The sequence below is a fragment of the Patagioenas fasciata genome, chromosome 24 (assembly GCF_037038585.1).
Source record: "Patagioenas fasciata isolate bPatFas1 chromosome 24, bPatFas1.hap1, whole genome shotgun sequence".
Lineage (NCBI taxonomy): Eukaryota > Metazoa > Chordata > Aves > Columbiformes > Columbidae > Patagioenas > Patagioenas fasciata.
In genome coordinates this window covers 6139829-6166497 of record NC_092543.1, presented here as the reverse complement: position 1 = coordinate 6166497, position 26669 = coordinate 6139829, and the positions used below count along the sequence as shown (strand labels likewise).

Below are 26669 nucleotides of genomic sequence, written 5' to 3'. Positions count from 1 at the left end.
TAGGTAGCTTTAAACAAAATGGTTGCCCAGTAACGTCCCCAAAGTTGCCTCTGCCTTTCTGCCTGCAGCAGAAGCAGCAACACTGGAGCTCAGCTGAGACTGCAAGACTGCTCTCAGCTTTGCTGGGGCATCACCTCCCTCACCACACATCTTTCTGACATCCTGCTTGAGATGCAATGGTCAACAGCAGGAACAGCGCTGACAGCTCCCACCATGGTGCTCCTCCTTTCGTTCCTCCTCCATCCTTTTCTGCATCACTACTGGCATCGGCAGGATGGCCCTGGTGGGAGAGAGGGATAGCGGAGGGACATCCACTGTACAACTCCGAAAGCAGAATTTTAGCCCCAGGGCTGAGGCCTGGAGGCATGCTGCTGCTTTGCCCTCTCCTCCCCGGGTAGCAAGAGATGAGTATAAGCCCCTGGGGCACAGAGAGCCCAGGGCCAGCCTTCCGGTAGATGGCACGCACGGGCCTAGCAAAGCGTCACTGCGGCGATGGAGAGAAATCTGACACTGCCAGACACTCCCTTGGAATAGCCAGGGGCTGAGCAGGAACCAGGAAATACAAGCTCTCCCTGTCCAGAAAACACTTCTGCTTCATGGAGGAAGAAGCGACATGGGCAATCGCTGCAGCTGCGGGCGACCATGGTGAGTACGGCAGCCCCCAGGTGTGGGAACGGTAGATAAAGCTCTGGGCAGTCTCAGCGCGAGTTTGGGCGGACTTTGCGAGCTTTGCTTCCTTGGGCTGGGTTTGCCAGGGCTCCCACCTGTCCCTCAGCCCTGCCCCTTGCCAGCTCACACGGAAACTGAGCTCTAGTGAGTAGGGACGTTGGGTCACTGTTGTGCAAGTGCCAGGGTGGGGATGGGAGGCTGGGGCAGCCCCTCTCTGCTGAAGACATGGTAGGGGGAGGCAAAAGGGCTTTGCTGCTCCTATCTCCCAGCCCAGATGGGCTGTGGCACCTCCTGGGGCTGGCAGCTTGGATGCCACAGCCATGCCAGCAGCTGAGAATAGCTCAGTTCTCAGAAAGATCTACCCAAAATCGCTGTCCTTGCCCCAGTGGTCTCCAGCCAGGCAGACCCCATAACGTGTCCCCTTGGCATGCTGCAAGGAGGGGTCCCGGGGCAGTGCTGGCATTAAGGGCCCATTCTACTCTCAGCTCTCCCAGCCCCTCTCCCTGCCCATGGCTGTCTGGGCTTTATTCGCTCTTGGGAAATCCTGGCCACGGTTTTCAGATGATGTTGCTCTTTCTCCCTGAGAGGGAGGATGGCAGTTTAATCCCTTCTGGCTCACGTTGTGCTCTGGGCCTCCTGCTTTTAGAAAAAGGGCAGAGTGGAGCACCATTCGGTGCCAAGTGGAAATATTTTCAGCTCTGAGAGCGCGACAAGCAGGAGAGCCATGAATATCAGATATAGCTCCGAGGACGTTCTCTCCAACACTGCATTTGTTGAAAGTATTATAAATTCACCAACGCTTTTTTAATAATTACAAGAGGCGCAGCATCACCTAGTGGCTGGAGCACGGGAGGTTCTGGAGACCAAAGTCCTTCCAGCCTGAGTCCTGAGCTGGAGGGCAGAGGAATTTGGGGTTTAGGAACAGGAGCTGCAGGTGAGAGGTGGAGGGCTGATTATTGACATGTCCCCCACCAAAAGCCCCATTTTCTCCTTCTACAGACTTGTTCCCCTGAGCAGCCGGCAGGCACTGATGCTGTGTGGTAGGAAGAGCGATGCCACAGCACAGACTGGCACAGCCAGAGACTCCGGAGTGCAAAAAACACCATTACAGTGCATGCCATGGTGACACTTTCAGGTCCAGACATTTCCAGGCCAGGCACAAACTCTTCTGCCTCCAAAAGGAAGCATAAACCAGAATCTGGTGGTCACCCACCTATGCAGGGCCAGGCCGGGGAGCAGCATGGTGGCAGACTGGCTTTTCTGGGGCAATGTCCAATTCTGCTACCACAAGGATACTGGACCAGGACTCCTGTGTCCCCACATGATTTTTTTCTCGTAGGCTGCATGGAAAGTAAGAAGCTGGGATGGTATTTCTGCTGGTGCTGTCACCTTCTGGTAGATTCCTGCAGCAGAGGGTGAAGTTCTGGCCAAACACAACCCTTATAGAACTCAAGTGCAAACATGTGCCTTATAGACTGTGCAGTGAGGAGAAAGCAGATCCCTCTCCCCAGGAGCATCATTCCCTGTCCTGCACGTGAAAACACACAGACAAAGAATGGCCTCAGGCTCCCAGGCTCTCCCTGTGCTATGCAGGCTATTTGAACGGGCTCTGAGCAAGGAGAGGGGAAGGCAAATGGGCATGTGCTGTTGGTAACGTGGGCTTGAGAGACACCTACGAAGGACCCCAATCAAGAGCAGACTGGTGCACTGAAGCCCCACTGCAGAAATGTGCATGATTCATAGCTTTACCTTGGTGAAAGAAGGAAAATAAACGATACTTAATTTTAGTTTGGGTGTTTCCAGGCACCTCTGCTGCTTTTATTTCTGGATATTTGCTCAGCACCACAGCGGTGTTAGCAAAGAGCTGGGCTTCCTAATAAAGTTGAGGCATACAAAAGGGCTCAGGGGAGGTGGCCACCCACCGTCTCCTGGATGGAAGCTCCTTATCATGATCACTATTGAAGCATGGGCCCTAAGGGAGACAGCAAAGAGAAGAGACTGAGGAGGTTCCTGGAGTTTTTAAAGAAAAGCTGTTACAGCAAATTTATTCACAGAAGAATGTTACTGATGAAGGCAAGAGTGCCCTCAGGTCTGAGAACCTCTGCAAGTATGGCCCTGTGGAGAGCATGCCCCAGGGGTTCCCACCACACAGGAGCTCCAGTGTGCATGGGCTGCAAAGATGCCAAATTTCAGGACCCACTGTGAGGCAAACCTGTGTGGGGCAGAAATCAGATGTGCATTGCCATGGGGAAAGGGGAAGAAGCAACAGAGAAGCAGGGACATGCGTGCTGTCATGCAGAATACGATGTGCGTCTAGCAGGCTGTTGGTTGTGACATGTTTGACCTGGTTTTGAGAGGAGGGGAGAGGTTTGCTCTGCTCTTGTTTCCCTTGCCACATCCGTTCTAATTACCGCAGATCTGAGGCTGGAGATGCCGTCTCCTGCCTGGCTGTAATTAGCCCGCAGACAGCTACAAATAGCTTCGGCCTACACACTGGCTGCTAATGCACTCTCTGCAAAGGAAGGCAACCAAAACGAGCAAGAACAGCTTGGAAAGCTGATACAGCAACCTACCTTCCAGAAAAGAGGATGCTGATTTTCCTTCAAATGGTGCTATTTTAATTACATTGTACAATGTGCATGAGTGCTGTAAAGAGGCAAAGTGCTCTAGCACACAAGCCTTGGCAAGGAGGTCCCTGGAGAGCCTGCATGTTCATAGAGACAGCGGAGCTGCAAGAGCCAAGTGAGAGACACTGCAAGACAAAGCAGGGCTGCCTTGAGCCAGGCCCCTAAATCCAGGGGGCAGCCCCCCAGATTTTGCCTACCAAGGACTGGAGGGTCATTGGTGCTTCTGTGGGGCAGCACACAGCAGAGACACAAGAAGTGTTGGACTGTTTCGCACAGGCGCTTGGCCATTCTGCCTTCCCCAAAGCTGCCTTTGACTTCCCAGGTCTGGTTAATCATTACTGATCATTTTGAAGGTCTCCAAGTTCTTTGCCCGCATTCATTGTTTTGTTGTTTTGCAATTAGAGTGCCAAAGGCATTACTGCACACACTGCCCAGCTCACCCATGGCTGAAACCGCCTCTAAGAGCCTGCAAAGGCAGCTCTGCATCAGCACTGCATTGTTCCCACCTGTGGCAGGACCCCCTGCCAAATGCACATGCTGTGGGACACATAATGCTTCTTGGGAACCACCTGGTAGATCTGTAGCCCCATTAAAAGTGCTAGCTGCCTACTTTTGGCTGCTGCCTGTGCTGCAGTAGAGACACAGACCTGTGTGTGCTCTCAGCTGCACACTGCATTGGTTGGTGGCCAGTACCAGATGGACATACAGACACTGGAGGAGCCACCCAAGGGCTGGCACCTGCTCTCCTCTGAGTGTGACACAAGGAAAACATTTCCTTCGTGCATCTGGCCGAGAATGTGACACGATTCTGCTCTGCCAGACGGCCTGCGCTCCCCTGCCAGCACCAGCCTACAAGAGCTTAGCTCCTGGCTCTGTTGTTACAGCTGGAATGAATTTGGCATCTGTTCACACCGTGACTGGAACATTGCTGCGTTTGGTTTGTCTCTGGTCACACAGGCACAGCTGAGAGGAGGATTTGGCTTGGGTTATATTAAGTGCATAGGTTGTTTGGTTTGGTTGTGTTTTAAGTGGAAAACAACTATGTGAAACACTCAGCACAAGGTCTGTGCAAAGCTGCCTCTTGTGCAAGGGGGCCGAGGGACAGGGTACGGGGCTGTCAGAACATCTAGCCCTAAGAGAAGGGTTTCATGCCAACTGAGATCATGCTCTGTACCCTGCGCCTTTGATCATACAGCTGCAGCAATGTAGTTGGAAAACTGCAGTGAAATCTAATCTCAGTCACTCTGATGCATTTGCCTGTTGGACAGCCTGGCAGGGCTGAAGGGCAAGGAGACTTGGGGTTCCTGTAGGGTATGGTAGGTATGTCATAGAAGAAGGAATTGCATCCCTACATCTCCCCTTTGGACCTTTTCCCTGCAAGAGTCACTCAGGTTCTGGCTTGACTCCATAGTTCTTCTCTAGACACTTCTAGGGCCTTTCTCATCACCCAGATGTGGTACCCTGGGGTGGTTCATTGGGTATGCACACTGAGAACACAGGCTGGGGCTTCTCATGGCTGACACGTCTCTCTGATTTCAGGAAGTGTCCTTCGCCTTTTAAAAGAAAGAAAGAAAAACAAGGTAAGGATTTGCGAAAATGCTTTAGAGGACAAGAAGAGATGGAGTGACTGAGCCTCTGGTTAAATGACGTTAGTCAGTGCTGGCTGAACTGCATCTCTTCGTACCTAACCTTCCTCAGGAAGTTTGGTAGAAGCAAGAGGCATGTTTTCTTTAAAGGGGTGTGATGTGCCATGGGACTTGGCAAGAGGGAGGGAAGGGACTTCAGCAGGATTTTTTAAGCACCACAATCCCATATCAAAACACACGTGAGTACTCTCAAGGGTCGCATTGCAGAAGCTGCACCGAACTCCTGTAAGAGCTGCAAACATCCATCTGACATCAGTCCCCCAGAATAAAGCGCATTCACTGAGCAGCCTGGTTGTGTCCTTTGGACCATGCTGGGCAAAATGCTTGCCAGGCAGCAAAGGAAATAACAAAGTTAAAACTGGATCTGACTTCTCCAAGGGCCTGACAAGGAAGCTCTCTGTGCCGCGTCTGTCCTCCGGGGTTCTGCCAAGAACATTGCGGTCCACAGCATGTTGTCATCCTGGGAAACCTTATTTTTTCCAAAGAAACAAATCCAGGCTTTCTTCTTGGAGGCGGCCCCCAGAGACAGCAACAGGGTGGAGGGTGTCATGAGGAGGAAAGTTGACTTGTGTCCAGTAGGGAGAGCCCATGGGCCAGATGCTTCGTTCAAAGGTGGAACAATGAACAGTTGTGTTAACCTGATCTGCTGGTGTTTCTTTTCCAGGACCTAATGTGAGACATGAGACTCAACAGCATCAGCCTGGCAGGAAGGTAAATAGAGTTGTTTTCCTAACTGTATATTGAGAAGGCAGAGCTGACCACCACTTCCTAGGCTAGATGGGTTGGGAGGACATGGGGCAGCTTATTCAGAGCCGTGAATTGTCTTGTCCTGTATAGGCTGTAATGGCTGTGGGAACAATGTGCATTGCTGCACAGGGATGAGAGCCCATTTTTTCCCCCTAAAGTGCAGTGGAAGCAGGAGGATGAAACCTTCCCTGAGCCTGAGGTGTCAGAGGGCTGGATGGTGCTGGGGGCAGCGTGTGGGGTGTCTCTGCCTGGGCTGGGGAAGGCAGGGGTAGCAGCAGGGGTGACCTACCAGAGATCTTTCTCCCCAAAGGTTCCAACGTACGAAGATGTCCCGGAGTTCCCTGTCTACGCCACCGTGAGTAAACCCAAGAGTGTGAAGCAGGACGACAGCATTCATTACGCAGACATCCAGGTGTTCACCAAGGTCCGGGAGCGCTCTGCGGCAGAGGTGAAGAACTTACAAATGCAGAATGCCACAGAATATGCCACCCTCAACTTCCCCCGGCCCAGGCTGAAATACGACAGTAAGAATGGGACCCTGGTATAAAAGGCTTGGTGGTCCCCTCCTCCTTTAGCAGCAAAAGGACTTCACCAACTTAGAGATGCTGTAGATGCAAGCTAACCTCATGGACACATTAAGCCTCCCTGAGAAAGTGCGGAGAGGCAGTGTTTTCCACCTGCACTTCTCTTTGGAGGACACAGACATATTTATTGTCACATGGTGGGTAGTTTCCTGTCTGATTCTGCTGACAACAAGCACCTCTTCCCCTTGGAAGAGCTGCCTCTGAAGCTGGCAACCCATCTCAGCACCGTGAGAAGACAGAGCTGCTCCTTGGCTGATGAAGGTTGAAACCACAGCCCCAGTGAGAAAGTTCCTGCTGTGGCACAGGACCAGCTGAGTGCTGCTGTACATATGGACTTGGGAACATGGCATCCAGGATTCAATACTGGGACAATGTGCAGAATGACGTGTGTGATACTGTGAAGAAATGGCACGGAACCTTTAGCGGTATCCACTGCAATGTCTTCCTCCAGCACCTGCCACTGTAACTGCAGTCATGCACTATGTGCATCCCCTTTTCTCAAAGGGCAGTGTTCCGTAACACTAAAACCAAAACCAGAAATGCAGAATTAACTGAGGGGTACGGAACAATTTCTTTCACTGACGGGCGGTACAGATACGCATTCTCACCCCAAAATGCACAGAAATGAGCAGTGACCTCTTGGCTCTGACTGGAGATAGAACAAGGCAAATTTGCAATCTAACTGCGAGGCAACCATTTAAAAGCCACTGCCCATATTTAGGGCAATTATCCAGTCTTTAGAGTACAGCAGCTGTCTGCATACTTGAGATACTGGGAATTAATCCTGGTCGACTTTAGAGAGACCTTTGACTGCATTTTTTCATATTTTGTACTGTCAGCCTTAGTTATAAACCCCAGCAATAGAAAGCACACACTGTGTGTTGTTTTCTGCTAACGCTCCCAGATACACCTTTGAGAATTTGTTCACGGATTTAAAATAGTGTCAGTAATGCAGTATAGCAATTGTCCAAAGGCTTCTGCCGCTGGGCTGAATTTGGCAGTTGCAGCATTGGCGGATGAGCAGGGCTCCCAAGCAGTATCCTTAGGCACCAAATCAATGCTTGGCACATTCTGTTCCTACATAATGATCTGCACAGCTAAATGCAGATCGTGGGACAACCTGCTTATTGCCAGTGTTTAAAAATGGACAGCCTGGTACGTTTTCTAAACATGCACATTTGCGTAGTATGGCTCAGCTAAATGTAAAAAGCACGAGGGAGTTCCTGCTCATTACAAAAATAAAGCTGGTATGGGCAGTGTTTGCTAAAATGGAAGTGGTTTGAGGACCAATTCTGCAATTTGTATACCTTTTTGCCCATGCTATCCAGCAGCTATTGTGAGGCCAGAGTAACATCAACAGAAGTAGGCCCTTTTTAAAATAATGGATACAGTATGTTTTTCAACCTGAAAAGGGTTTTTTTGCCTATGCTATCCAGCTGCCCTCAGTGGGGTTATTGTGAGGTCTGCAGTAGAAGGCCCTTCATTTGTAGTGGGTGTAACATTATGTTATTTGAAGGGCTGGACCTTCTGAGTGCCAAGGATTCCTCTTTCTGCTCCTCCAAGTTCCTTTCTGTACTCCATGCCCAGCATGAAAACCTGTCCTTGGGACTGAGGGGATTGAATGGGCAGAGGATTTATTGATGGGAGTGAGTCAGGGAGGCACGGGAGCCTGCAGCATTCAGTCCCGCTGGCCCAGCTGTCAGAGGGGCAGCCAGAGACACAGATCCGGTTCATGCTGGAGAGCAGTTATGTCCCTGCTTGCACTGAATCGCCAGTACAAGAACTAGAAAGGGACACTTCAGTTCTGGTCAAGCCCTCCGTGTTACAGGGAGACGCTGGGTTTTTTAGAAACATTATTAAATACGGATGATAGTTCAGGAGGTTTTCTAGAAGGAGTGCAGACTCCAACAGGTCATCTTTAAAAACAGTTGAAGTGGAAAAGCCCGTTATTGCAGTGGCACGCACAGTGCTACTGATGTTTTTCCTGGGAAGTTTATCCATCAGGAGAGCTGTGGCCATGGACAAAAAGCTGCACAAACATGAGGGTCAAGCTCCTGGGCGCAGAGCTGTGTAAATTTGCACATCCATCGAGTTAAACCAGTTTTGCTGTGGACATAAGTAGAACTGTGTTCAGCTCAGAGGAACTCGCTTTCACCCGGTCACATCACTTGGTTCTGCTCATCTGTGGATGAGCCCTTTTGTATTCTGAACGCATGGGAGCTACAACAGAAAATATCTCCTAATGAGTGCCTCAGAGTGGTCGTTTATCTCCTATTCCCTTAGGAGTTCCAGCTTCCATACGTAGTTAGTGCTTGGTGTTGTTTCTGGAAGTACAGTGCATCTTAGAGATAATCAAATGTTCTGCATAGCAACAGGAGTAAAGCAGCAATTTTGCCTGTTCACCAGGCCTTTAATACGCAAAATGTGAAAGCCACGTGTTCTGCAACAGGATTTTTCTGAAGAGCTTGGGTTTGCACTGAATATTAAAAGCTTTTAACAGTGTATCTCCTGTGTTTCCCGAGGTTGTTACCTTATGGGTGTCAAATGAGTGTTAATGTATCAAATGTTCTTTGAACATTAAAGATGTAATTTTTTAGGTTTAACTAACAAATTCGCACTTTTTGGGGAGGCCGTTGCCCGCTTGCTGCACAGGGGCCCTGGGGACGCACAGGACACCCCCCGGCCGGCGGGTTCCCGTGCCGCTGCTGCAGAGAAACGCTCTGGCGCCCAGCGCGGGTGCGGGTGCGGAACCTGGGTACGGACCCCCGGGTGCGGACGCCCAGCGCCCCCCGCCCGCTCCCTGGCTCCGAACCCCCGATACGCTCCAGCTGGGCGGGGCCTGAGCGGGGCCGCCCCGCCTCCGTCTCCATGGCGACCGGCGACGCGCCGCGGCGGGGCCGGGCCGGGCGCAGGTAGGGCCGGAGGGCGCGGGAACCTTGGCGGGGCGGGCTCGGCACATCACCCCACGGGTACCCCGGTTTTCTCAGGTCCCCCTCCCTGCTCCTGGGGACCGCGGAGCTCTGCTGGTACCCCAGTCCCCCACCCCCGGGCTACTGTTCCCCACACCCTGGTCTCCCCAAGCCCAGCCCTGCTCCTGGGGACCCCCATGCTTTAACTCCCCCCGACTGACCCCGCTTCCAGAGACACCACACAGCCCCTCCGAGGCCCCGAATCCTTGCCGCACACCTCGTGGTCTCCCTGCTCACTCGCTCTCAGCCTTGTTCTGCAGAATGGGTCCCCAAATACCTCCACCCTGTGCAGATTCAGCAACTTGCCTTGGCGCTGCCTCTGTTACTCTGTTATTCTGTTACTCTGTTACTCTGCTACTCCGTTACTCCCTTACTCTGTTACTTCGTTACTCCGTTACTCTGTTACTCTGCTCTGTTACTCTGTCCTATCCGGGAACTTTAGACCCTATCGATGCACCCAGATGACACAACCAACAGTGACCATTTGCCTAAAGGTTACACTCCTGCCACCTTTAAGTGATTCTCAGTGACTCAGTCTTCCCCAAGGAATTGTACCATTATGTACTCTGTTAACTCTTCCAAACTCCCCTTTCCCCTTTCGGAGTTCTAAAGGAAGACTAAGCAAAGAAAATATAGATTACCAGAAAATTCCTAAATAACATGTGGAATTGTTTCCTCAAATTATTTATGAATCTTTGCTGTCTGAGCTAAATGAATCAAGTAATACCCTGAATCTTTGGCACTGGTGACCAGTACAGCTTTGGCTGGCATATATGACTCCTGTTGAATTTGGATTCCCCCTCCACAGAGATAATTTGATCCTATGTGCAGGGCAAATCAGGATCACGAGGAATCTTTTTGACAAGTGTTTCAGAGAAATTCTGCCCACGCTCCACACTTCACATATGGAAGAAAATACAAAAATTTGTACATTTCCCTAAGACGGCAGCGCTTAAATATATTTTCTGCAGGCAATCGTAGAAGGTGGCGACTTTCCTCCTTTATTTTGGTTATATTCAGACATGGCATTGATAAGTCTGTTCTCCCTCTAAGAAAACTCTTTCTATTTAGTGCATTTGCTTCTCCCCTCAGGCTTCGAGGGGGAAGGAGTGCTGGTACCTTCCCCTTGGCACTGAGCTGAGCTGTGGCACCCAGCATGGGAAGCGTGGCAGACACGGTGCCCCAACACACATCACAGCCTGCTACGTCCTCCGTGAGTTCCCAGGAGACCTTTTCGTGTCTGGTCTCTGTTTTGGATGCGTGATGGGGAAGTTGGGAGGGGACGCTCAGTGACACAGTGGCATTAGTTGCATTAGGCAGCTCTTTCTGCTGTTACTGCAGTCGTGGCGTCACAAGCCACATTTCTGAATCAGCCTTGCTTCTATTTCTTCAGCCAAAATCTGAACTGTGGCCATTGATCTTTATCTCTTTCTAAAGAGCTGATATGAGAAACAACCAGACAATATTGATAAAGTGCCTTAAAATCCCGGGATGGGAGTCTTGAAGGAAGGCTTATGTGTTGATACTGGTGGTGCTGCTGTGACACAGCCACATCACAACAGGAAATGGAGCGGTAACTGGGCTTTGTCCCCCACCTTGCCTGGAATTCAACGGGGCCAAGTACAAGGGTCAGGGTTGTGCTGAAACTGGCCAGGAGGGGGCAACACCACCAACCAAACCGCCATCCTACACGTTTGTTTTGAAGGTCACTCACACCAGGAACAGTTGATGTTGATATCATCTTGGTATCAACATCACATCATCCTTTTTGATATCATTGCCCCGTGCCTTTCACTTTGGAATGATATTCAGGGAGAATTATGAAGCATTAGTTTTAGTAAGAGGCTGTTTTGTTTGCTTCTTGCAAAGATAACATTCAAAGGCATCTGTTACGGCGTTATAAAACTGAAAGGGAAACACAATTCCTGCTACAAGAAGCCTGAATTTAAAGAGTGAAACACAAAGATGGGAGAACTAGCATTTAATTTTTAGAAGCTATTTTCAGCACACGCATACACCCCAGATGCATTTGTTTTACCACAATGAAGAGAAGAATGGCTCAGCACGCTCTGCTTCAGCCTGAGCATCAGAAATGGCCCAGCTTCTCTTTTCTGACATTTGTATCACCAGAGTGAGCCAGTTCTGTTTCAAAGGTAAGAAACCCCACGTAGAAGCAAATCTTTGATGGCAAACACAGCACAAGCAGGGCTGTAGCTGAACTTGGCGTGTGTAAGGAGCACTCTGTGTGGGTGTTCTGGTAGGAAGAAGCTCTGTAACAGGGATACAGGACTGAAAGCGACCACCTGAATTTCAGACTAAAGATGCTTGGCCAGACCCTTTGAAACCTGAAGGTACAATGTGATATCACTGGGCAGTACTTGCAGTGGCCTGGCAGCCAGAGCCCCTGGCAAAGGTCTCTTCATCCATTCTCAGAGGTTTTTCCTATTTTTAACTTGATTTTAATTGTTTTCCTGGGCATTTCCTGTAAGGAGAGATGAAGTTTGAGAGATGGTGTGGAGATGCCATCGTTTGTGGAATGAATGCAGTTATTATTGACTTAGACAATTTGCTGGGGATTGTATTTAATTCTAGTCTGAAAGTTTTCCATCTTTTTTCTCCTTGTGACTCCGTTGCTGGGGCAGACAGAGCAGGGCGAGTACGGTGCAAATGTCACTAGCTGTGCCACCTGGTTTGCAGCTTCCCGTCCCTATGAGGTTGCTGACAACGCCGCTGTTTCCTCAGGACTGCAGAACAATTTTGGAGAGTTAAAGCCGGCAGCTCCTGCAGCCTTTCCTTTTGCTTTTCTAGCTTAGCGAGGCATCCGCTCTTTGCTGGTTTTCAGCTTTCTCCCTGCCCCCACGCGCACAGGGCTTGCTGTGTTTGGCGGGTTTGAAAACCTCCTTTGGGCAGCAGGTTTTGTGTGAGCACGGCTGCTGGAAATGGGTTTCAGATGTTTCCGCAGCTCAGTCCTGGGCCTGCATCTTGTAAGCTGAAGCGTTTCTATAGGAACCGTATGACATCTCTGCAGCGACTCCCCCAGCAGCTCCCGCTCGAGCATGCCCAGTGCGAGCCTCGACTTGCGCTCAACTCATATGTGCACTAACGGGCTGCACATATGGGACTATGAATGCGGTTCCTGATGAGCTCCCACTCTTTGTCTTTGCGAGGAGGAGGAAGAGGTCGTTCCCAGAGCTGGAGGATCTGCCCTGTGTCCCCTGAGACCCTCGCCCGTCGGTGGGCTCCTGGAGAATGCTCGCCTGTTTGGCCAGGGGGAATTTACTGGATATTCTTCAGGAGGGCTTCACGGAGGTAAATGCGCATCCTAAGCCTCACAGAGACCTTTCCAGAGCAAGGCAGAATGCTTTTGTGCAGCATTTCTTAGGAATTGTCATGCCTCCCAGTGCTCTGAGGAACAGAGGAGGAGAAAAATGAGCAAGATTTCGGGGTGGGAGAACCACGTACTAACAGAAGGCGTCCTGGGCAGCCCAGCCAGGGCTCTGCAAACCAGCAATAGTTTTGTGAAGAGTTTGTGGCTGGTTTACAACTGGTGTTTTTAGCTCAGAGTTTTGATTCTCTTTGCGACACTTTCCTGTTGTGCTAGTAAATAATATAAACTTCAGCAAGGTTATGGAGCGCAGTTAATTTTATATAAATGTTTTCCCCTATTTTGTTCTGTAGGTTGAATCTCTGGGGGACTGAAATTAATCTTTGTCAGGAAAATATGATTTTTAAAGTGTTCTTTATTTGCCTGTTCTGCTGTTAGAGATCATAAAATTAGGAGTGAGAAGTGCTAAGAAATCCCAGAGACGGGGATCCTGTAACTTCATGGGGAGTGCAGATTGCCGTCGGCTTCCCTCGTACGGTGTCCAACAAATCAGTTCCGTTGGATACTCTCTACATAATACTCAGTACATAATGCCTGGCTGGGCATTGTGCAGACCATGCTTGAGCATGATTTCCTCTCTGTAAGCTGAAAGAAAGGAAAATTGTGGGGGTTTGTGCTGCAAGCAGGCAGTGGCTGCTCTCTGCTTTCTCACCTGGTGGCAAGGGTACTATCTTGGTGTGTTTCATTCTTAGAGCACATAGCTGATTTATGTTTGTCCTTAGTGATTCCCCATCCTTGCCCTCACCTGACTGTTCTGCCCCCATACTCCGTTCTTCATGGAAAACAAACGTCCCTCCTGGGCTTAACAGCACCAGCCATCGTGGGGAAAACAAACTGGGTATGAAACTCAAGCCTCACAGCTTCACGCCAGCCGCAAGTCTCCCTTAATTGTTCTGTGTAACTGTGTAAATGCTCCATCCCCGCCTCCACGGAGTATCTCAGTCTCATTTAGAGCTAACAAAGGTTCAGCTCAAGCTTAGACTTCCTGTGCTCGAGAGCAGCAGATCCTTCTCTGACATAAGCTAATAGTAAATTGCATATTAATAATATAATGAATAATGGGAGCAAAGTACAGTTTTACATGCAGTGCTAGCCCCACCCTGACTGGTTTTACCCACAGGCTGCCCAGCTGTGGAAAAAATAAGTCCCTCTCCCACTATGAAAATGGAATAACTCTCATGTCTTCCACATCACACACTTCACATTAAAACAGAAGTAATATTAACGTATATTTTGCAAGTGCAGAACCTACAGGACAGAGAGGTCCAGTGACTTGCCAAGGACATGCATCACATCACAGACACAGTTGGAAATGAGAAAGAAACCCCGTGATTCCCTGTCTTGTGCTTTGGTCCACCAGCTGTGCTTCCCCCTGTGTCTCTTTGTACCTTCGGTGCTTATTTATAGAAGTTCTTGAATGTGAATGAGTGTACCAAGGTGTCTGATCCCAACACAGTGCTCTGATGTTAGAAGGCTGGAAGTGAGTGGCTACAAAACCTAAAGTTTGGTATAAAAGCAGATTAAAGATAAAAAGTCAGACTTAATTTGGCATAAGCAGTAAGCAGGGTTATTGCAGGAATTGCCTTGCTGGTTCTGTGTCTCTTCTTTTGCTAGAGCTTCTTTTGTGGCTAGGTGGCTCTTTTGGTGATTAGATACCTTGAAAACAAGGACGTACTTTCCAAATCTGTGCATTAACCTAAGTTACTAGCAAGCTCCTATGTGTATGTGTGGAGCTCAAGCGCAACCCTACCCATGCTTGGGACCTGCAGGCCAGGTATGGTTCCAGCTTCTCTAGGGATATTGATCGTGTGTCTCTGTCTTGCACCTTTGGTCAATAATCCATGCCTGGAAAGTTACCCAACACAGCCAAGACCCTGTGAGAGATCTGTGTTTAGGCAGCTGTGTACAGAGAGGAGGATTCAATTCTTTATGTTTGTTCTGAACACCCAGGATAACGAGAAGGTCTCTAAGATATTTCTAAAGATCTGGCCAAAGCCTTTTAGAGTTTCTAAAACCTCTGCACAAACCTGAACAGTTGATGAATGGTGGTCACTCTCAGTGCTTTCAATGGGTGCATCAGGAGACATCTCAATACATTAAACAGCCTGAATCACATTTAAGCAGCAATTTTGGGGAAAGAATATTCTGTTGTCTTTGAGAGCAGAGAGAAACATTTTCTTTGCTTGTGAGTTTGTATTTTCTGCTTCTGCAAAGGCCTTCTCAAACAAAACAAAACATCAAACCGGAGGAACACCGGATGGAAAATTACAGTTCACATCTAATTAAGGTAATGTCAGAAAGCTTAAAAATTATATAAGGCCTTAAACATTACATCCTGAAGCAACTAGGCTAGCCTATGAGCTTTGCTCTTGCAGATATTTGGTTCACTGCTCTGAACAGATAGGACAGTAAATGACTTCCACACTGGGACCCACCTCGTAGCACGAGGCTATTACTGTTGATCTTGCTAGACTTGGTGCTTGGGCAATGTCCACATGGTATAAAGGAAAAGCAGAGTCAGTATTATGTGAAACATTATTCCTCCACGCTGATTCACTAAATCCAATGAGAAGAATAGGTTCAAATTCATCAAAGGAACACAGAAAAGTCATCTCCTCCTAGAAGCAGAGAGTGTTATGGGAGTCTGCTGTAACGTGATAGCAAGGAGGTCAGGCCCTCTGAAGGCATCTGCCTGCTATAGAATGATTTGCTCCAAGAGTAAAGGTTTGCCCAACCTCAAAATGTGCAATATCATAATCTCAGAGGAGGTGAATTAACCTTACATAGTGTAATGTAGATAGCACTGATGGTAAAGGAGAGAGAAGCATATCAAGGCATTGTGATCTACCTATATTTACTGTCAGGCAGACCGGACTGATTGATGGTCGGGAGAGGAGAAACCTGAGCCCTAAGCAGCAGGTGGTGAATGCAAGGACACCCACAACTGGTTGTAGTGGACTGGCGGGTTTGCAATAGAGCTGCTGCTTTTCTTCCACCTGTGGAAAACACTAGATAATCACACTTCATTGTAATTATCAGCAAGGGATTACAGCTGCCAAGAAAAACATGCTGACCCTGGAAGGGGTTTTCCTCCTCCATATTATTGGCTGTTGATTGAAGGCATAAATACACATACTCCTGACCTTAGCAGCTTTTTGTCTATAGCTGGTAGGTCTGTGGTGTTTTTTCAGGGTATGTGCTGGTTAAGTAATTCAAAGTACAATCCTGCTCTGAGATGTGTTGTGCTTACTGAAGTGCTGACCTTTAATTTGCCAGCAGAAGTGCCTCCAAGTTGGAAAATTCCTTAGAGCTGCAGGTGGCCCTTAGTACCTTCCCCTAAAAACCTCCTCCTGCCCTGTGAAGTCTTGTAAGGCTTCCAGAGTGACCTGGATACAAACACTCTACAATGATCTGCCTAGGAGCTGAAGCAACCCAAGCTCCAACTTCCTTCAGATAAGGGAGTTACTCTTCCCATTACAAGGTACAGGTAAACCTAGCCTTTTTTTGGAATGCAAATCTGTGTTAACATAAATAGGATTAAGCTTAACTCCACCATAATCCTAATAACATGTGCTCGGCATAGTAAATCTTAGACTAGGTTGATGTGTTGTGGTGTTTTTGGAGGGTTTGGTTTGTTTTTTTTTTTTTCCCCTGAAAAATCTTGATTTGGGAATAAATGTTGGTGCAGGAGTAGAGCAGTGTGAGCCCCAGCAAGCTGAAGATTTGGCTGAACAGAAGCTAAAACCAAAATGCAGGGAGAAGAAGAAAACTCCGGAGTGGTCAGTGGTTGAAGGAAGAATTATTCAGTTAATTATTCAGCTATGATGAAGGAAGAGGATGAGGTGTACTTTTGAGATGCATCATCCAGCTTCTTGTTTGCCCTCAACCTCCTTTCTCCTTGGAGTCCTGTTGACTGAGAGGAGCTGAGACCTATGTGAGATTGGATGGGGTGCGTGTATCATTTGAGCTGGTGCGTCTGCAGCCATAAGTGGTGAAGGAGCATGTGTTTTGGGTGTATTTCTATGGACAAACAGAGGTTAGAGTATATTTTTTGTGGGGTGAAATAGGCTGTGTAGAGCTGCTGTTCTCATGGCAGAATGCATCCTAGCAAACCTTTGTTGTCTCTGTGCTGGAAGATGATGCCTGGAGAACTTCCCAGAATAGATGCCATCAGTGATGTCCATCCATGTAGCAGATCATATCACTATGGTAGCACTTAGGGCTGTTCTGTTGTGATTTGATATCTGTCTTGGGTTTTGAAACAAAGGGAATTCAGAGGGAATGAGACAACCGTTTCACTTTATAGGTCTGATTCATTAAGCTGAATCTGTGGCTGTGGATCCAGGCCTTGTGGTGTGGTGGAGGCACAGGGCTTCACGGTATGGCCCATAATGTCCTTGTTATTGCCCAGGTCACGTCAGCTGATGTATCAAACACAGAGAGGCGAAGCAAAGCATTTTTGACTTGCTAGCTTCAAAATTGCTCTTGGGATTTCTGGTCAGCACCTATGGGGCTTTGTCCCTTCACACATTTAACACTACTTTGCCGTTTTTAGGTCACTAAACTTTAATGTGTGTTGTTTTCTTGGGAAGTTTGGTCACTTGCTCAGGTCAGCTGCCAGGAGCGACAGCCTGCTCCCTGGGCTTTTAGCTCTGCAATAATCCAAGTCTCCTGCTAAAGTCATTAGATCTTCTCATTTTTGGACTCAAAAATCAGGAAATGCTGATCAGTCCAAGGGTCTGAACTTCTGCAGGAAAATCTTATGCTTTAGTGGGTAAAAAAAAAGGCAAAACCCACCAACTAAATAACAAAGTATGTCTGCTAATGAAATGTAAGGCTCTGGTGTTACAGCAGCTGCTGGTTTGAAACTACTTAGTAATGGTGACATCCATATTCCATTGCCTAAAATCCTCCTTTTAATAACCACTGTTTAAAATGTAAATGCATTGGGATTTAGGAGTGGTTTTGTTTCTAATAATAACAATGTCAACTTTCCCAGGCTTTTAAGAGAGACTAAAAGTTTGCCAAAAATGCTTTCTTCTGCGTGCAGGGTATTCAGAGAAAATAAATGGAAAACAAACAGTTAAATGGTTTATTTTTCCCCTGAGTGAAAACAGAAGTGTCCCAATGGAAGAACCACACGGGCTCCTATGGAAATTGCAAGTTTTCTGTAGGCTGGAAGGGCTGTGCACTTGTGGAATTAGTACAATATAACAGTTTAGAACTTTGTAAAATGACTGGAAAAATTACAGCAAGGTAGTAAACACAACTCTGGTAAGATTATTTCCCTAAATTAAATAGGCTTCATGTGAGGATTTCATGCTGCAACCCAATTTGGTGCATCTTTATTTATGAATCTAGATGTTTCTATAATGATGCAATATTACTATAAGCAAGCATACCTCTTTTCTCTGGTATTTGTTTTAATTAATTAAAGCTTTATTGAGTCTATGCCATAGAAGGTTTGTGGCCTCTCTGGCATCAGAATGAACCTCAGTTCCCACACAATCAGTTAAAATACAATTGCAAGAGGTGGGGTGGGTTTTGTAGCTGGTGAGAGCTGCTACAAAGAGAGTCTTTCTGAAAATCAGAATGGGCTCACCAGCTTGTGCAAGAAAGAAAGTCAAGGCCCAGTCGCATTCAGTAGAAAATAAAGGTCTCTGAAATTGGGCAGGCATAAATGACATGCACCATTGTCATTACAACCAAAGGAGAGCATGCAGACGCAATCCACGGGACAGGCCAGGTCTGCTCCAGCAAGCGTGCATCAGATCTGCCACTTCTGCTCCCTTGATTCCAAAAGCAGTCAGGCAGTCCCTGGGCTCATCTCCGCTGTTCTGCTCCCCAGCTCGCTGCTGAGTGAGTGGAACGGATTGAATGCAGGTCCAGTCGCATTTCTGAGCCAGCAGACCGAACCGCCGTGCGCTTGAAGCTGGATTTCCTATGTCAGGATAATTGAGAGCAGAGCTGTGATCAGATGGTGACTTTGATGGGCTGTAAAAACATAAACTCTGACTGACGTTGCTGAGATAATTTGGAATGGAGACTTAAAAGCTGCTGCGTTGGCAGAATAATGGGAAGCTTAGTGAAAAGGGAGGTAATCCCATAAATGGATCAGTTTGTTTACCCTCCATGTACCATCCCAGCCCTGCCCAAAGGGATTTCAGTGTTGTACCAGTGCTCCTGCTAGCCATGGAAGGAGAAATACCATATGAATCTGCTCTTTGCCTTTTAGTCATTTATGCCAGACTGGTCCTCACATTGACCAGAAGCCCGAGTTCCAGTTCCCTGCTATATCCCGTGTAGCATCGTGCACAGCTATGCAAAGCAACATCCAGTACGACCAGCTAGAAAGCCAGCGGTCCTTCCTCTTGGGTCTTGCAGGTGTTAGAGCTGCAGCAAGTCAGCTTTCACACGTACAGAAGTGGAAACTGGGCCATTAGAAACGCTGATGCAGCTCCAAGGAAATGGATGAAAGGAGTTGTACAACAGGGTGTCTCTTCCCTGTTGCATGAGCGGTTAGAAACAGGCTATGCTGAGACTGTTAAGGCTGCTGTTTCTTCTAGGAAACCTGTCCTGGTTGTTGCTTTTGGTGGGTGGTGTAGCTTAATGGGAAAGAACACAGGGTTTCTTCTGCATTGTGGGTTTTCTTTCTTGGTATGCGCAAGAAAATAGCGTGGATGGGAACACTAAATGCTGTGAGGGAACCAGTTCTGGCACCAAAAGTAAGGGCATGACACCATTGGTTTAGCGCTAATCTGGAGTAAGTATAATGTAAAGCTCTGTTCTCCACTGTGTTTGGATCGTGAGTCCTGCTTGCTCTTCCTGTCCTGGCATGGAGCGAGCGGTGATGTCCGTTAGTGCTCAGCAGGCTTTGGGATGAGACCATTGGTGCTGTTTTCAAGGCTGAAGACAATGAGACCTGCGGAGATGAAAAGTGAGAGCTATGCAGCTTTGCCCAGAAATGGCAATGACATGGGAATGTTTTGTTTTCTATTTTCAGCAACAATTACAGGCATATGTGGCCTGGGTGAATTCCCAGCTGAAGAAGCAGCCAACCATAAAACCGGTCCAAGACTTGAGACAAGATCTCCGAGATGGAGTCGTTCTTGCTTTGCTCATTGAGATTGTAGGTCAGTAATGCCATATGGCACTATTTTTCATCTTGCAGATTTAGATTTGTGTGGAAAAAGCTGTCCTTGGCTCCGACATCTGTTAGGCATATACTGGCAGATGTTGATGGCTGTCAGAGCCTGCGGGGGGAAGGAGTGACTTTAAAAGTAAACAATCATAAAGCAAATAATAAATGTGGTTTTATTGAAGTCCTTATGTTTTAGTAGACAGTTACAATAGATGTGCTAAAACCTGTCAGGGGCCGTATTAACTCCCACGAGGCTGGACTGGAGTTATGAAAAGATTCACCTTATAAAGTAATGATGATAGCATGTGGCATTTTCGGAGGAGTGTCTGGCTTGCTGAGATGCTCCCACACTCTTCCTCCGCTCCGGTGTGGAGTCCCATGCACAGTCCTCCACAAACTTGTGCAACGTGGGTTTTCCCACAGGCTGCAGTTCCTCAGTGACTCCTCCAGCATGGGTCTTTTCCATGGGGTGCAGTCCTTCAGGAGCAGACTGCTCCAGTGTGGGTCCCCTGTGGGGTCGCAGGTTCTGCCAGGAGCCTGCTCCAGCGTGAGGTGGTCACAGGGTCCTTTGGGGCGCATCCACCTGCTCCAACGTGAGGTGCTCACAGGGTCCTTTGGGGCTCATCCACCTGCTCCAGCGTGAGGTGGTCACAGGGTCCTTTGGGGCGCACCCACCTGCTCCAGCGTGAGGTGCTCACAGGGTCCTTTGGGGCTCATCCAACTGCTCCAGCGTGAGGTGGTCACAGGGTCCTTTGGGGTGCATTCACCTGCTCCAGCGTGGTCAAAGGGTCCTTTGGGGCTCATCCACCTGCTCCAGCATGAGGTGGTCACAGGGTCCTTTGGGGCGCATCCAACGGCTCCAGCATGAGGTGGTCACAGGGTCCTTTGGGGCGCACCCACCTGCTCCAGCGTGAGGTGGTCACAGGGTCCTTTGGGGCGCATCCACCTGCTCCAGTGTGAGGTGCTCACAGGGTCCTTTGGGGCTCATCCACCTGCTCCAGCGTGAGGTGCTCACAGGGTCCTTTGGGGTGCATCCACCTGCTCCAGCGTGAGGTGCTCACAGGGTCCTTTGGGGCGCATCCACCTGCTCCAGCGTGGTCAAAGGGTCCTTTGGGGCTCATCCACCTCCTCCAGCGTGAGGTGGTCACAGGGTCCTTTGGGGCGCATCCACCTGCTCCAGCGTGGTGTCCTCCACAGGCTGCAGCGTGGATATCTACACCATGGACCTCTGTGGGCTGCAAGGGGGATGGTTGCCTTACCATGGGCTGCATCACTCTGCTCTGGTGCCTGAACACCTCCTACCCCTCCCCACTGACCCTGGCGCCTGCAGAGTTGCTCCTCTCACACAGTCTCAGTCCTCTCTCCCAGCTGCTGTTGTGCAGCAGCTTTTACCCCTTCTTAAATACATCACAGAGGTGCTACCAACATCACCGATTGCTCAGCAGCGGGTCCAGCTAGAACTGGCTCTGTCAGACATGAGGGAAGCTCCTTGCATCCTCTTGCAGAAGCCACCCCTGTAGCCCGCCTTCTACCAAAACCTTTCCACATAAACCAAATACTGTCTCCAACTTAGTTATTCCTGGTACTGGATACCTTATGAGCAGGACAAGAAGCCATGCGTGCCTCTCGCAGTACCCAGACAAGAGACACGATCAGGCTGTACACCTATAGCAATTCCCGTGGCAGACCCGAGTGGTCCAGTCCTTCTCTAATAGTGATTTCACTCCTTTAGCTGGTGAGAAGCTGAACGGCATTCGGGTGAACCCCACCAGCCAGCAGGAGATGAGGGACAATGTGGAGAAAGTCTTACAGTTTGTGGCATCAAAGAAGATCCGCATGCATCAGACATCAGCAAAAGGTACGTGTCCCTGGCGCTTACCACCGGCGATTCTATCTGTTGAAGGCCCATTTCTGTCTGGTGTGATATTATTAAAACTGACCAGTTAACATTTGCAAGGTGCTACGAACAGTTTATAGTACAGGATACTATATTGTTAGAGAAATACATTGCTGTGCTCTGACCTCTAGTATTAAAACTGGAAATCCCGTGTGCTAATTGAAGTGACTGCTGCTACAGTGGTAGTCTTCAATTATCTGTAGTACTTTTCTAGAGAGCGTTCAGTAATTACGTGCTGTCACCTTACCTACCGGATTGTTAGCTGGAAATGGCCATAGAGGGAAGGCTCAGGTCTGCTCAAAGCATTTAAACTTGTGATCTGTAGGTGGCAGTCAGTTTGCTGCTCTGTACAAAACAACCAGAGCTGTAATGCAGTCCTTTTTGCATCATCCTCATTTACTGCCATGATGCCATTGGGTTTAATCATATTCCTGCTTGTTGGTCAGGTACAGCTCTGGCGGGACCTCATGATAATGACGCTGTCCTTGGTTTTATTTACATTTTGCAGATATTGTTGATGGGAACTTGAAATCCATCATGAGGTTGATCCTGGCCTTAGCCGCCCATTTCAAACCGGGCTCTGGGAGAGCAGTGAACCACAGCCCTGCTGGCACGGTGGCCAAGGGCTCGTCAGCACCGTCCGCCAGCCACAGGCCCCGCTCAGCTGCTGCAGTGGCCCAAGGGGCAGTGGCTGCTCTGGCAGGCGCTCGTCAAGACGTCTTGCGCTCTGGCCGGGATGTTTTCCGGCACAGACAGAGGTAATGAGTTTTCCCTGATTATGCGAGGTGAGGTCATGTTAGCAGATTGATGGTTTCTTTTAAAACAAATGCCTCTTTATCCTGAGAATACCTGGTGTAAGGTAGCCCTCCTGTTGTGCAAATAAGCTGCTGCTTGTCTCGCTGAAAACTAAACAGACAGTGACAAAGGGGAATAGCCTGGCTGCCTCATCATGAAGACTGCAGGTATCCCAGTTTCTTTTTGGGTTTTATAGCAAAATAACTGCTGGATCTCTGTTATCTCCCTGGAAAAGAACAATTCTTCATGGGCAAGACAGAGAGAACTCAGCTACCTCGTTTTCCCAATGCCATGTTGAGCTCGGTGCCCTTTCTTGGTGCTGTCTACTTAAAGACATTTTCATTTCAAGTGAAACAAAAGGTGTTACCTATAGGTACTGGTTGCAGATTTGGGAGCAGTTACTTCCAGAATGGAGGCACTGAGCCTGTTGTACAGGTCCATTCTGTCTTTTACATTGCTGTTCAGCCCAATGTTATGTTTGGTGCTGTGCAGGCAGATGCAGGGTGTTGTGTGCTGTTCATCAACCGATGCAGCCTTCTGGTGATACTGGAGGTGATCCATGTACAGAAGGAAAGCCTAATTCTGAAAAGCACATTTAGCACTTGCAAAAGGTACTATGTGAATTATAATAGTAATGACATTTAAATGGAAGCCAGATGGTGGTCTGTGGAGGGTTTGCTTTACACAACTGAAGGTGGTTTGCCCATATGTTGGCCAAAGGGAATATCCATGAAGCAGTTTCAAAATGAGGTTGAAATGGTATAATTTGTTGAAAATTTAAATGTTGGAGTTTTCTCTTGCAAAGGCCAGGAGCTCTTCAGAAAAGCCAGTCCTTGTGCTGTTTGCACACTATTTTCCTTGCCTTTCTAGAGCTTTTGTAGTTTGCAAGTCACAGAATTAGAGATGAGTTTAAAAGGGGAGGGTCTGTTTGCCTGTTTCTTTCGCACCAAGAAGATGGGATGGAGCTCCCCGATAGAAGACTTTTCTTAATTGGCAGTTTTATAGCTGTGCCTCGCTTCTTACCTTCCTTTCATTAGCGTTCCTACCCTCTTGGAGACGATAATTTCTGCTCCTATGAGGTGAGGCTTCCCTCATTCTGTGATTACTGTCTCCAGAAATAGCAGCATGGACGAGGAGATTGAAAACCCTTACTGGAGCGTCCGGGCACTGGTGCAGCAATACGAAGGGCAGCAGAATGTGCCATTGGAGTCTCACTCTGCCAGGTAAGGAACTTCGATTGACAAGATGTGTTCCTTCATGACCGTTTGTAAGACATTGATCACTGTGATCTGGTTAGCTCTGACAGAAAAGAGAATTCTCAGCATATAGTTTCCTGCCTGATCTGGAGAATGAAGCCTCAGGAACCAACCTGAAGCAGTGGCTTATTGCCATTTATCCCATAGATGAAATAGATCTCATTTGTGATGTGATGTGATTGCATAGTTAGGAGTTAGGAACTTCTGAGCTACAATTGTCCAAAACTATGTACCCAAAAATTTAGGTCACTTGGACCAACAGAGGAGAAAACAATACAATAGTTTGTAATTCACCCCTAGAATTGGCTGAGTATCATTGTGAGATTGTTTATAACTAAAGACATACGCATTTGGAAGAGTGTAGAGTTCTATGGGAGCCAGTGTTGGGCCACTGCCTCCACAGGATGTCAGTAGAGAGTGTGCTTTTGAAGTTGTCATTTCAAGGGGACATGTAAAAATTCTGGTCTTGGCAACACGATCTCCTGGCTAATGTCACAGGATTTTGGTGTTGGCTCTTAAACTGTGATCCTGGTAGGACAACGAGTGAAACACGCTCCCTCCGCTCATTCTTCAGTTTAACGTAGCTGTATTATGTGTACACTTCTACCCTACGATGGGCTGTTGGACACTTGCTGTTTGTTCATATGTGGCTGCATTTTTGGTGGTGAGCGAATATTTCTCTGCACATTCTAAATCAGAGTGTTGTGGTTTTTGTTGTTCCTCACAATGTCGTGAGTTCTTTTACCGTATGATAATGGTGGTATTACGGGTGATAGGATGTAATGCGGTGAGAATCTTTACATAAGTGGTCAGTGATCTACCTAAAGAAATAGGGAGCAATCTGACCTCCTGGGGATGTCTTCTGCTGACAGCAGGTTTCATGATGAAAACAAGATGCTGGTTTCTCTTTCCTCCCAGAGACAAATGCGCTGGCTTAGTTATGAGAACTGGCTTGGGGAAACAAGTCACTTCTTTTATTGGTGTGGCACGTGGTTATTAACTGCAGCCACCCCCCTCCATCTAATTGTGTCTGTCCCAGGGCAGCATCCCCTGCCTAGCATCAGCTCATTTTGGCGTTAACTCTTCGGTAAGAGAGCACACAGCCTCAATAACACAATTCCCAGAGACAAAAGCTCTAATAAGCAAAGGCAACCGAAATGATTTATGGAAAATTAGCTGAAATCAGATGGATTCCCAGACCGCTGAGCCCCTCACCCATCAATCTCCCTTTCCCCTCCCCTTCACCAGCCTTCCCTCCCCCACTCCGAGCCAGGCATCTCAGAGAAAAGGCTCAGCCTTGCACAGCCTGTGTGACAGCAGGAGGGAGAGGGAGCTGGAGACGGCGAGGAAGAGGAAGCCGCATAGGGCTGGGAAGTGCTGCATGCTCTTCCGAGACCGCATCCGAGCCTGGAAGAGCAGGGAGCCTATCGCTTGCAGAAGCACCTTCTCTTGGCTGCTCCTTGGCATCTGTAGCAGGTGCTCGGAGTCTAAAGAGGGCAGAATGGGATGAGGAACGTCACCGGCAATCCGGCTCGCAGTCCTTGTGATGCAAACCGGGTGTGCGGCTGACCAAAATGCAGCAGCAAGAGACAAATAACCCGAGAGGAAAACCAGCGAAAGCAAAATCCGGGCTGCAGAATTCCCTGACTCTGGAATCAAAAACGTGCGTGGGGGCTGCTGATCTGGCATCCGACGGCTTCTTGCGAAGACCCTGAAGATTTTGTTGGTTCTACTGTCAATCTTTCAGTGAAGCGGTCTGGCTTGCAAATATTTCTCCGGTAGTTTGACAGGAGCTGGCATTTTCTGCACTGAATTTTGTGTGTGTGAAGGGGCCAAGCATGTCTGTAGCCGGAATCCTGAAGCTCCCAGGGAAACGGACTCTGTGAGGCGAAAGGTTAAAGTGAGATCATGGGAGGGAAGCAGGTCAAATGGTGAGCGATTGTTCCGATTGTCATTTGAAACAACAGGGCTGGGGTGTTTATTAAAATTATGAGAATTCGGACCTATCACTGGGGTTGTTGCATTAAAGCCTCGACTGTGCAGGCACTGGCAGCTCTGGGACTCAGTGGAGAAAAGGGATACGGGTTAAGAAACCAACTGGTAAAAGGAATAAACTGGAACAGTTTGCATCATAAATCTGTCTTGAATAACTTTAATTTCTAAGCACTTATTTTGGCATGCTTTAACCATTAATTGTCATGTACTTTAAAGAACAGATTACATCGGTGGTATTTCATACTCTAATGTGTTTGGTGACTGATACAAAAGCTGTATAAATGTTTCCAGTGTTAACTTGATGGCATAATGTATAAGGCAATGTGACCTGTGCTACTGCTTCATCTGAGTGCATCGCAGTGGCTCTTTCACTGTTTGACATGGTTTGAGAGGTTGCCACTGGCCTTTTAAAACAGGGAAGCTGCCTGGGAATGAGACTGAGGACATAGCAATGCCTAAGCAATTATCTGTAAAAGTGCCTATGTTGTGGAGATCTGTAGCAACTACTTAACCCACCCCTCCCACCCCAGCTGGGATCCTTTTTTGTGTTTGCTATGGATGCGGTGCTGAGAGGAGACGACTTTGGAAGAGAAGAATGTTATTTCCAGGCTCTGTATCCCCTTGTTTTTGGTCCTGCTCATTCTTCTTTCCAGTTCTCTGCTCTTGTCCGTCCCTCGGTTTCACCACCTTCTTGCCCAACAGTTGCTAATATTGTTTTCTAGGACAGTTCTCATTCTTCCGTCTTTTCCAGGGATGAGCAGCAGCAATGCAGTTCTCTTATCAGGATGATGGCACATCCAGAGTATCAGCTGATAATATATGGGGGGAATATCAAGATCTGTTCCTAGAAGGAAGCAGGATCTCTGAGTTCCTGGACACATTGGATCAGCTGGGCTTCCTGTTGGTACCTGTGCTGCTTCAAAGTTTCATCCTTTCCTCTGACCCTTATTATGTAATG

At 48.2% G+C, this 26669-nt stretch overlaps 2 protein-coding genes across 7 annotated transcripts in view; both read left to right on the top strand.

Moving 5' to 3' along the window:
* The first annotated feature begins 475 nt into the window (after positions 1–475).
* C24H11orf52 (chromosome 24 C11orf52 homolog) lies at positions 476–8884 on the top strand. Of its 2 annotated transcripts, XM_065855838.2 has the most exons (4): positions 479–645; positions 4836–4876; positions 5607–5653; positions 6000–8884. In XM_065855838.2, exons 1-4 carry the CDS (start codon positions 614–616, stop codon positions 6234–6236), a joined length of 357 nt encoding a protein of 118 aa, XP_065711910.1. In that variant the 5' UTR covers positions 479–613; the 3' UTR covers positions 6237–8884. The 2 variants fall into 2 exon arrangements, with proteins under 2 accessions (XP_071654868.1, XP_065711910.1); XM_071798767.1 differs by lacking the exon at positions 4836–4876 and having other exon boundaries at positions 476–645.
* Positions 8885–10383: 1499 nt separating this feature from the next.
* DIXDC1 (DIX domain containing 1) overlaps positions 10384–26669 on the top strand; it is a 30550-nt gene continuing 14264 nt past the window's right edge. For 3 of the 5 annotated variants that reach the window (XM_071798677.1, XM_071798676.1, XM_065855786.2), the window contains exons 1-5: positions 12313–12551; positions 19631–19760; positions 21501–21626; positions 22174–22423; positions 23576–23683. In XM_071798677.1, coding sequence (XP_071654778.1) covers positions 12492–12551; positions 19631–19760; positions 21501–21626; positions 22174–22423; positions 23576–23683 — 674 coding nt within the window. In that variant the 5' untranslated portion in view covers positions 12313–12491. Of the gene's footprint in view, positions 10456–12312; positions 12552–19630; positions 19761–21500; positions 21627–22173; positions 22424–23575; positions 23684–23848; positions 25648–26669 lie in introns of those variants that run through there. The other 2 variants (XM_071798675.1, XM_065855787.2) reach the window with 2 other exon arrangements.

What these genes read in the sequence shown, in the direction of transcription:
- C24H11orf52 (XM_065855838.2), top strand. Translation starts at nt 614, where the DNA reads ATGGGCAATCGCTGCAGCTGCGGGCGACCATG. An exon ending in AAGAAAGAAAGAAAAACAAG is followed by an intron (nt 4,877 to 5,606) that starts GTAAGGATTTGC and finishes TTTCTTTTCCAG; the next exon opens with GACCTAATGTGAGACATGAG. An exon ending in AGCATCAGCCTGGCAGGAAG is followed by an intron (nt 5,654 to 5,999) that starts GTAAATAGAGTT and finishes TTCTCCCCAAAG; the next exon opens with GTTCCAACGTACGAAGATGT.